The sequence below is a fragment of the Oncorhynchus masou genome, chromosome 12 (genome assembly GCF_036934945.1).
Source record: "Oncorhynchus masou masou isolate Uvic2021 chromosome 12, UVic_Omas_1.1, whole genome shotgun sequence".
NCBI lineage: Eukaryota > Metazoa > Chordata > Actinopteri > Salmoniformes > Salmonidae > Oncorhynchus > Oncorhynchus masou.
The window spans coordinates 51,173,622-51,184,693 of NC_088223.1; the positions used below are offsets into that span (position 1 = coordinate 51,173,622).

General features: G+C 40.3%; 1 protein-coding gene across 3 annotated transcripts; it reads right to left on the bottom strand.

Moving 5' to 3' along the window:
* Positions 1-1,875: 1,875 nt before the first annotated feature.
* Positions 1,876-8,816, bottom strand: LOC135550319 (beta-1,4-galactosyltransferase 4-like). 3 transcript variants are annotated; one of them, XM_064981000.1, is made up of 7 exons: positions 8,531-8,816; positions 6,814-7,233; positions 5,969-6,201; positions 5,644-5,831; positions 5,307-5,429; positions 3,031-3,135; positions 1,876-2,927 (listed from the first exon to the last, which is right to left on the bottom strand). In XM_064981000.1, the coding sequence occupies exons 2-7, from the start codon at positions 7,094-7,096 to the stop codon at positions 2,792-2,794; spliced, it is 1,068 nt and encodes a 355-aa protein (XP_064837072.1). In that variant the 5' UTR covers positions 7,097-7,233; positions 8,531-8,816; the 3' UTR covers positions 1,876-2,791. The 3 variants fall into 3 exon arrangements, with proteins under 3 accessions (XP_064837072.1, XP_064837070.1, XP_064837071.1); XM_064980998.1 differs by having other exon boundaries at positions 8,527-8,816; XM_064980999.1 differs by having other exon boundaries at positions 8,494-8,816.
* Positions 8,817-11,072: the final 2,256 nt, after the last annotated feature.

The following is an 11,072-nucleotide window of genomic DNA, read 5'->3' on the forward strand; positions in this document are numbered from 1 at the left end:
CAACATATCCTTAGTCATTTTCCCACCCCCGAGGACAGCTGGCTAATAGTACAGTAGGAATCTTTTCTGTGGTTTTATTATAATTTTAAGCTCTTTATGTCTGCTGTAGTGCAAAGTACATTTCAAACTCTACATTCTATGATATCATGTGATATCTTGTTTGCTGGGCTCAAAGCTTAATGTTTCAAATGTCAAAAGTTAGCCTTTGGTGCCCTGGCCATCCTGGCCTCCACTGAACAAAGCTTTCTTTCTGCACCACAGGAAAACGAGATGACATCATTTTGCCCATACAAAGGCTCGGACATCACACTCCTTCCCCTCTTTGGTTCCCTCCACAAGACTGGACTGGTGAAACAAGTGCTCCCTTCAGAGAACAACCTTCAAAATTGTAATCAAACTACTATACTGAACAAAAATATAAAACGTAACATGTAAATTGTTGGTCCCATGTTTAATGAGCTGAAATAAAAGAGACCAAAAATGTTACATATGCACAAAAAGCTTATTTCTCTCAAATTCTCTCTCAGATTTTGAGCACAAATTTGTTTACATCCCTGTTAGTGAGCATTTCTCCTTTGCCAACATAATTAATCCATCTGACAGGTGTGGCATATCAAGAAGCTGATTAAACAGCATGATCGTTACACAGGTGCACCTTGTGCTGTGGACAAAAGGCCACTGACAACACAATGCCAAAGATGTCTCAAATTGAGGGAGCGTGCAATTTGCATGCTGACTGCAGGAATGTCCATCAGAGCTGTTACCAGAGAATGTAAATGTTCATTTCTCTACCAGAAGCCTCCTCCAACATAATTTGAGAATTCTAGTTGGCTGGGCCTAGCTCAGAAGTGAGTGGGCCTATGCCCTCCCAAGCCCACCCATGGCTGCGCCCCTGCCCAGTCATGTGAAATCCATAGATTAGGCATTTATGAATTTATTTCAATTGACTAATTTCCTTATTTTGGACTGTAACTCAGTAAAATTGTTGAAATTTTTGTATTTATATTTAGTATAGATAAAAACATTTTACAATCCATCTTGTCCATCATTTGTAGAGCAGTAGAGGGTGAAGAACAGGGACTTTCTGTTTAAGTTCAGCTAAGGACCCTACTTTTCAAATCAGTATCATCAACCCACTGTATAAACAATCACATTACACAACCCTACATTGCAAATCGAAGACTATCCCTAACTAAAACACACTTGAAATTGACATTGTTTATAGAAATAGATCATTTATTTCTCAAGTCCCATCTGATTCATGTCTCTTCCCACCTATAAAACAATCTACAAGATTAAAAATGTTATTTTGAAAGGAAAAGATTCAAGAGAAAAAGGTCTCACCGAACAAGGCACTCTTAATTAAATCAGTCATTATGGCATCCCAAAACATATTCTAAACATCAATAATTTATAAATCAGATAAAGTAGGAACACAGAAACAAACGTTGAACACTACAGTACTACTCATATAGCTGTAACCGCACACCATGAAAATATGAATGATGCATAACTTACAGAAGGATACATGTGAAAGAGCAGGCCATACCAAAACCATATTAAAATATATTAAACATTTAAACACAAGTCATATTTGATATGATAAATAACATTGTTAAAACAGGCATAGATGAAGAATACATTTGAGCAAAACGGTGAAAGTGTCAAAGACAGTAGGTGGCTCTTAACAGCCTAAATGGGACAGCTTGTTTTGACTCAAGATGGCCCACAAGGACCGAGATAGACGGGGGGGGGGGGTAGACGGAACTCAGTAAACGAGAACTTGACTCCAACCAAATTATTTAGAATGTTGAATAAGTTATTGCAGGCCATTGGACTTCGATGTGAAAAATCTAAATTTCAGTTGTTTTTGGGGGGGGGGCGGGGGTCTGTGCAGTTGTAAAAACCTACAAATACACATGTGAAGAACACATGTTTTGGTTTATTTCAACTTATTTGAGAATAAATAGTGAATCATGTAAGGGTGGCAATATATTTGACCGGAACTGTATAGCTCAGCAATAAAAAAAACAACAGGAATGGATCTCTGATACTTTTACAACTGGGTGAATTAAGGCAACAGAAGCAAAGTATTTTACAATATTAGACATTTGACTAAATTAGTGTTGGAGTTACTTCACAAATCTTGTAGCAGCATATTCAAAATATAAAACTTGTGATGTCTAGAAAATGAAGCCATCTCCACTGTGATATCACTGTTGGCTGTTGTAACAAGACTGCATAAAAACTACAATTAATTTCCATGTAGCATACTTTCACAAATGTGAGAATGATTCATATATGAAAACATGTTCCTTGTATCCTATGTTGTCCCTTGTTCCTTCATTTTACCTTCTACATTCATCAATTCCTGTAGGAAGGATTTGAGAGCAATTCTTGGTTCCCATTTTTATTTGACAACCAGAGATTAAGAAATGAAAAAAATCCATGATTCTTTAGAATAAATACAAAAATAACATGCTCTATTTGAATGCAAATACTTGTTGAAACAATCAAGTCACAGCAAACCTCTAACGCAGAGCAACATTTAAATGTGTTTTTATTCTCACCCCTAGAAACTACTCACCAGTTTTGACTGAAGGGCTTCCAGACTTTACATTATTAGGACCTGGCGATATTACGCACCCTGCTTGGAATGGTTTACCGTGAAAACTTTTGCTTAGCAGCTACTGCCACTCTGTTAGTGCAGGTACATAACATGTAGGCATGGACATACCAGAGCACCATTACTGCATTCAATGCAGCAAATCAAGACAGATACTCTGAAGCCTCAGTGCAGTGGTTTGCCAATGTCCACTGTGACATTAATGTACAGAGGTGGCCTCTCAACTGAGAGAGTACTGTAGGAGCAGCTGTTAAGGCCATCCGTTCTCCAGACTTGAGGTGTCCGTCCTAACAAGAGCATCCTGTGAAGTAGGACAATTTCAGAATAAAACAAATTAAAATGACGAGTAATAGCTTATAATTACAGCAAGCAATTTACAAGTTGATGTGTCCACAGTGACTCACCGGTCTTTATTAATTTCGTTGCCGCTATCTCTTTTATGAAATACCATGGTATAGCGTGCTATAAGAGGGGGTGGCCGTATAATCTTCATTTTCTGGAGTTCCACCCTATCAGAGACAAATTAAATCAATCGATAACATCCCACATTGACTAAGATGTAGGACACAAATAAAGTAAAGTCCACAAATTGTACATTAAGCCAACATGGTTAGGACTGTTGCGGTGACCGTATTACCGCCACACCGGCAGTCATAAGTCATGACCACAGTAAAATTCCACGTGACTGTTGGGTCATGCTAATCTCCTTTTATGCACTGCTAACTACTATCAGGTGGCTAATGACCTGGTATTCAGGGCTCTATTATCCCTCTAACCACTGACATCAATGGAAATAAGATTAGGGAGGTAAGGCAATAAATAGGTCATAGAGGCGAAATAATTACAATTTAGCATTAACACTGGAGTGACAGATGTGCAGATGATGATGTGCAAGTAGAGATACTGGGGTGCAAAAAAGCAAGAAAATAAATAGCAATACGGGGATGAGGTAGTTGTGTGTGCTATTTACAGATGGGCTGTGTGCAGGTACAGTGATTGGTAAGTTGCTCTGACAGCTGATGCTTAAAGTTAGAGAGGGACATATAAGTCTCCAGCTTCAGTGATTTTTGCAATTTGTTCCAGTCATTGGCAGCAGAGAACTGGAAGGAAAGGCAGCCAAAGGAAGGATAGGCTTATGAGCCCAAGGCCAAAAAAAAAGGAATTAAATGATTGTACCCTTAGGCTGAAAAACATAAAACAAAAATGATTTAAGATGTCTTTTGTACATAAACGGTCTAGCCTGTACTCCAAAATTAAACAAAAATCGAGTAATCGCCTTTGAGTGTGGACTGTATTACTATGCATACTGGATGGACTGGTTACCTTACGCTACACTTCAAAATATCAATTAATGAGTCTGCGTGAGAACATATAGCAATGCTGTTGGTTCATTTATTGTGCAGGGCGGCTTAGCATTAGCCTACAATTAGTGAATTTGTATTTGATTTGGATGATTGGGATTTTTATTTTATTTTCATAATTAAATGCAGTGGAACAATACCTTTAGCTGTACAGAACATCTCACCGCAATGTGTTTCCAGCTCCTCCTCTCTCCTTTATTACTTTATCGAACGCGCAGACAGCCCAACAATAGTTTAGTAAAATATGTTATGGATTTGGAGAGCCCATGGCATACAGAGTTTGGGCGAAATATATCCTGTCGCGCAGCGAGAACATGCACCTCAAACAGTGGTTGACGCCTGGAGTGAAATATGTGTCCGTATATTTATTTCTCAGCTGCTCATATTAAGCACATGCTCTGCTATAAAACTGAAGTAGCCTACGAAACGGACCGACGGGAAAGCGCTTGGCCTCCATTCGCTATTCAAGTACATACAGATGTATTTTTTCCCCAGTGCCCATTTGATAATGGTCCAATCTAAATCAAAACTAATTTGACATATTAGTAAAGAGCAGATTAAATTGAGAATAGTCTGTGTAAAATATGATCACTTGATGAAAGAACAGCTGTGCAGTCTGAGGCAAGGGACAGAGCACAAGCTTTATTTTGCTGCTTCCCAAATCATTAAAAAGCCTGAAGTCGCACCATGCAGTCCATATATGTTTTGACTAAGGCATTTTAAGGTTTGTATCATTCACAACTAATGTTGCAAAAAAAAAAACAAGCATATAGAATCTGTTTCAAATTATCACTTTTACACTGAACATAGACACTTCATATGAGCACTTGCTACGGAATGCAAAAAATATCCTCCTTTTATTCAGCTAAGTTGAATTATATTCTTCTAACCATAAAATCATATAAAATAAAATGGCACAGGACTTAAGCATATCTTGTCAGCTAAATGAACAAGCCTACAGCACATGTCATGGAGCATAGCCAGATAACATAGGCCTACAGTGGGCCAACTCATATTCTGTTCTTCTGAAATACATTTTTCTTCATATCATAAAGTTTCTTTAGACCTGACTAAAATAAATAATGGATTTATTGTGATGGTATATGAAATTGATTACTTTTTTTTATTTTTTATGTAGATGTTCCAAAGGTGCGTATCAGCGACTTGTATGAGTCGAGACCTGGATATGCTAAATGTGTTTCAGCTAATTAACGGGCAATTACCGTGAGACTGGCACTCTTTTGCATGACAATAATCGGTGGACAAAATTTCACGACCACCACAGCCTTAACCATGGTGAAAAGTAATAGGGGTCTCACCTGATGCGAAGGTCATCATCCTCCCCACCCCATCCCCAGTAAGTGTTCGAAAATCCGTTCACTTTGTGAAACTGGTCCTTCGTCATGGCCGTCACCCCTCCAAAGTACCCTTTGTATCGCAATCTACGAGAGCAAAAAAAAAAAAGCAAGACATTACAGACCTGTTCCCAGGACTTTGATTGAACGTTGGTAAAAATTGAAATGTTAAACAGTGAATTTGGTATGAATAGTCCATTTATAGTGATAGCTGCCACATCACTTCGGACATGCTGTTGAGAGAGCATATAGACATTTACCTGCTTTTGCATAAAGGTGAGTTGAGAGCTAAGATATTTACTTGTATCCTGTGGCGTTCCTGCCGACCACTAAGTGTTTGGGCTGTTGGTCACACTTGTATAGGTTGTAGTCGTTCTCTGGAACCAGATCCACGTCATGAAAAACAAAGCAATCCCAATCGTAGTCCTTGAGTGCCTCCAAGTACCCCACATTAAGTAGCTTGGCACGATTAAACGTCACCTCTCCAGCCTGTCACAACACACAAATCAACCACAAACATCAACCTCTCAATTTCAAATTTTATAACCTTTATTGGCTCAGAAATCGAATAATAATATAATTGAGGAAATGACATAATGTAGTGTAACTTCATATGAGAGTAATACCTGGTGGATGACGTAGATGCCGTAGTGCAGCTGCTGCCTCTGAAGAAAGGGGTGCAGGTGATGCAGGAGGTAGAGTAGGTGTTTCTCCCGGTTACGGTGAGGGATGAGGATGGCCACACTCTGCTGGGCGAGACAGTCTGGAGGCTGGTATTGGCCCTCAGCCACTCCACTGTTGTCACTCTCCACCTCCTTCAGCGTTAAAGAGTCCTTGAACGTCAGCTTCAGGGCTCCATCTGCAGGCAGAAAATAATAGGCATGATGAAAATCTAGACAACTAAATTGTGAAGTCTTTCGGAGAAACTCCATTGCAATATATTTACATGGCACTAGTTTAAAATACAATATCATGAACTGAAAAACAGCATGGTCTGGACAGATAATTACAAACGTGTGTGTGCATTCTGTTTGGGCCACAGACAAACACAAGCCGTCTTCAAACATGAATTTATGTTGATGGAAAACCCACTAACGCTGTGCCATCTGCCTCCCATATGGTATAAGCCTTATTACAACAGTTGTTCACTTCCTGTCAACAAGGAGCCATTGTACGTAGGCTACATGCAAACTTACCACATAGGCTACAGTATGTGAAAATAATCCAAATGAGCCTCAGCCTAGCAATGGTTATGAGTAATAAATCAGGCAGTTACACAATCCCTACATTGCACATTATAGAGTATTCACTTGATTACCAATGTTCTTCTCTCCACATTAAGACACACTGCACATAATGTTCTTTACAAGGAAGTACACAGTAACATGGCATTATCATCAGTAAGTAGGCTATAGCAAAGCCTGTATTAAGCTTACAATAACATCTGTGGATACTGTGTAGCCCTACTTACGAAGCAGTGGTGATTTCTCAGGACAGCTTTCTTTTGGCGGTGGGGTGTCAGGGAGAGGATTGGAGAAGACTTGCATCACTGTTTTCCATGAGTATTGCATGCCCCCCCTCAGGACCTCAGCGTTATCCTCAAGTGTCTGTGCTGACCTATGGGTATCCTGAATTGCTTTCACTGTTTCGCCGGCAAAAGTGGCGATCCAAGCCAAAACGGAGACAGAGAGCAGCAACAGTATCATATACTTCCACCTCCGGAAGTACCTGGACACAGCAGGACAGACTCCCATGGCTGATTGGTTGTACAGGTATTAAATCCCCCAAAATGTGGGAGGCTTCAATCTTGGTTTATGACATCTGGTTCTCCTTTGCAGCAGCCACAGGAGAAATTACTGAGTAGAGAGCACCAGGCCCCCTGACATTCAACCTATGATGACACAACATTCTGGATGAGTTTCATAATTTTTGTCATGTAAAAAAGCATTAGGGTACTTTACATTATTTAGTTGATTTTCCAGAAAATATAGTTGCATGGGAAGGAAGGTGTGCCACTTAAAGGAATTGAGTTCCTGAGTGCTGTACCTGTATATGTAGAATAAAATATTTCAGTTCCATTAACACTTCCTACTTGAATTTATAGCATTTGACTAGTGCATTATGCAAAAAGTAGCCTTAGGCACCCAGGCTTTGGTGAAAGCCTGTGAAAGAGGCTAGGCCTATGCGACAACAGAATTCACAGTACTTTACATTGGCTGTGCACTGAGGTGTTTAATCTATACACACCCGGCTCTATGTACTCCCAGCTAAACTCCACCCAAAAGAAACGGTAACTGAAGTGGAACGGTTCTCTTTTCTACTTCCACCTGTTTGCACTTTGGTTTCATGTTGACAATCCATTGTCTTTCAATGCACACTATTCAGGGATGTCCTGGATAGTAATCTTAGGCTTTAACTGTAGCCTGCTTTAGTGTGTGCTTAGCTTAGACATCACAATTTGCCACGTTGTTCTTATTTCTCCTTCTCTATTCACATAACCAAAATGGGATACCTATCCTAATCAAAACGGTCATTAGCTAAAATGAATAAAGAACAGGCACAGGACAAATTTAAATTTACTGTAAAATTTACTGTAAAAAGACAAATTGCTGTAAAGTCCATGCACTACTAGCTAGTTACATATCCTGACATGAGCAGTGGAATTTAAACACGACATGTTGTGCAGAAAGCCAGTGGCCTTCTGCTCAATTGTACAGTCAGAGAATTAATGTAAGTTGTTGTTTGAATGTTGCCTGTTATACATTCAACTGGCTGTAGTTAGCTAACTTAGCTCGATGCTGACATCTTTTTGGGTGGTCAAATGAATTGATTTACTAGCTTCACGCATACAGATAACGTTAACCAGATTTACAAACGTATTGCCCTCTGGACAGCGACATATTTTACTTTAGAACTCAATAAATGGCTCGAGGATTCGTGCAACCAAAAGCTAGCGTGTTAACTAGCTAAGTAACGTTGTAGCTAGCAAGTAGCTCGGGAAGTCCATTATAGAGAACAGCTTTTTAGCTTGCTGAAATGAACTAACAGCTATTACTGCCACCACATTGGGTTAGCTATTTCGGTATGAATAAAGTCCCAGGGAATACGGGTTTAAATGTACACAGCATTTCCCACATTTAACGAGACATACATTTTCTTAGAGAATGATGAGCCGATGTCTTACTTGCCAGTTGCCTAGAGTTCTTCTGCTGTTGTTTTGGGCAGCTGGCTGGCCACTCCCCGTTGGTACTACTCCTGTAAACTCCGTTCTAAAAGGATATGCGCGCTCAAGACTCACACATGAACGTCAAATAGAAAAACAAGGGGTAGGGTGACCACATGTCCCGGATTGTTTGGGACAGTTCCGAATTTTGGCCCATTGTCCCTCAACCAAACAATCATGTCCGGCATTTTTATCAACAAATTCAAACGCCACTCGTTTAGAAAAATAAGTTGCCCTGTATTTCAGTCAGACGTTCCAACCTGTCTATTATGATCACGTTTGCGCGTATGAAAATATAAGGATGTGGTACTGGTGATGTTAAACACGTATCCAGTCGTTGTTGAGCTCTGATAATTTGTGCGGCGCAAAACGAGACAGAAGGCCAATGGCATAGGACTATCGTCAACTAATCACGTCTCTCAAATCCCTTTGCACTAAATTACAGCTCAATTTGGAGACAGTTAGGCCTAAATCGAACAACCTCCCCCCCTCATAGAATTCATTCAAAATAATAAGGTTTGTGAGGTCTGGGGTCTGCTCGCCTACCAAGAATTCACAAAATGGGACAAACATCAAATTGACTATGCATGCAGAATTATGCTCAAATATCCTCTGTGTTAAACGTAAAACACAAAATAATGCATGCAGAGCAGAATGAGCCGGATACCCGCTAATTATCAAAATCCAGAAAAGAGCCGTTATATTCTACAACCACATAAAAGGAAGCGATTCCCAAACCTTCCATAACAAAGCTATCACCTACAGAGAAATAAACCCCCTAAGCAAACTGGTCATGGGGCTCTGTTCACAAACACAAACAGACCCACAGAGCCCCAGGACAGCAACAGAATTAGACCCAACCAAATCATGAGAAAACAAAAATATAATTACCTGACACATTGGAAAGAATTTATGCCGATGGCAGACTTGGCTCTCAAGAGAAGACTATGTGCACACTGTCCACAACATGAGGTGGAAACTGAGCTGCAATTCCTAACCTCCTGCCAAATCAATTAAAAAAAAAAATATATATATATATATATATATATATATATATATATATATATATATATATATATTTAACCTTTATTTAACCAGGTAGGCTAGTTGAGAACAAGTTCTCATTTACAACTGCGACCTGGCCAAGATAAAGCATAGCAGTATGAACAGACAGCAACACAGAGTTACACATGGAGTAAACAATAAACAAGTCAATAACACAGTATACATTTATTTTTTTAATTAAAAAAGTGTCTATATACATTGTGTGCAAAAGGCATGAGTAGGTAGGCGAATAATTACAATTTAGCAGATTAACACTGGAGTGATAAATGATCAGATGGTCATGTGCAGGAAGATATACTGGTGTGCAAAAGAGCAGAAAAGTAAATAAATAAAAACAGTATGGGGATGAGGTAAGTAATTTGGGTGGACTATTTACCGATGGACTATGTACAGCTGCAGCGATCGGTTAGCTGCTCAGATAGCAGATGTTTAAAGTTGGAGCGATAAAAGTCTCCAACTTCAATGATTTTTGCAATTCGTTCCAGTCACAGGCAGCAGAGAACTGGAAGGAAAGGGGGCCAAATTAGGTGTTGGCTTTAGGGATGATCAGGGAGATACAACTGCTGGAGCGCGTTCTACGGGTGGGTGTTGCCATCGTGACCAGTGAACTGAGATAAGGCGGAGCTTTACCTAGCATGGACTTGTAGATGACCTGGAGCCAGTGGGTCTGGCGACGAATATGTAGCGAGGGCCACCCGACTAGAGCATACAGGTCGCAGTGGTGGGTGGTATAAGGCGCTTTAGTAACAAAGCGGATGGCACTGTGATAAACTGCATCCAGTTTGTTGAGTAGAGTATTGGAAGCCATTTTGTAGATGACATCGCCGAAGTCGAGGATCGGTAGGATAGTCAGTTTTACTAGGGTAAGTTTGGCGGCGTGAGTGAAGGAGGCTTTGTTGCGAAATAGAAAGCCGATTCTAGATTTGATTTTGGATTGGAGATGTTTGATATGAGTCTGGAAGGAGAGTTTACAGTCTAGCCAGACATCTAGGTACTTATAGATGTCAACATATTCTAGGTCGGAACCATCCAGGGTGGTGATGCTAGTCGGGCGTGCGGGTGCAGGCAGCGAATGGTTGAATGCATTTGGTGCATTTGGTTTTACTAGTGTTTAAGAGCAGTTGGAGGCCAATGAAGGAGTGTTGTATGGCATTGAAGCTCGTTTGGAGGTTAGATAGCACAGTGTCCAAGGAAGGGCCAGAAGTATACAGAATGGTGTCGTCTGCGTAGAGGTGGCTCAGGGAATCGCCAGCAGCAAGAGCAACACCATTGATATATACAGAGAAAAGAGTCGGCCCCAGAATTGAACCCTGTGGCACCCCCATAGAGACTGCCAGAGGACCGGACAACATGCCTTCCGAATTGACACACTGAACTCTGCAAAGTAGTTGGAGAACCAGGCAAGGCAGTCATTAGAAAAACCGAGGCTACTGAGTTTGCCG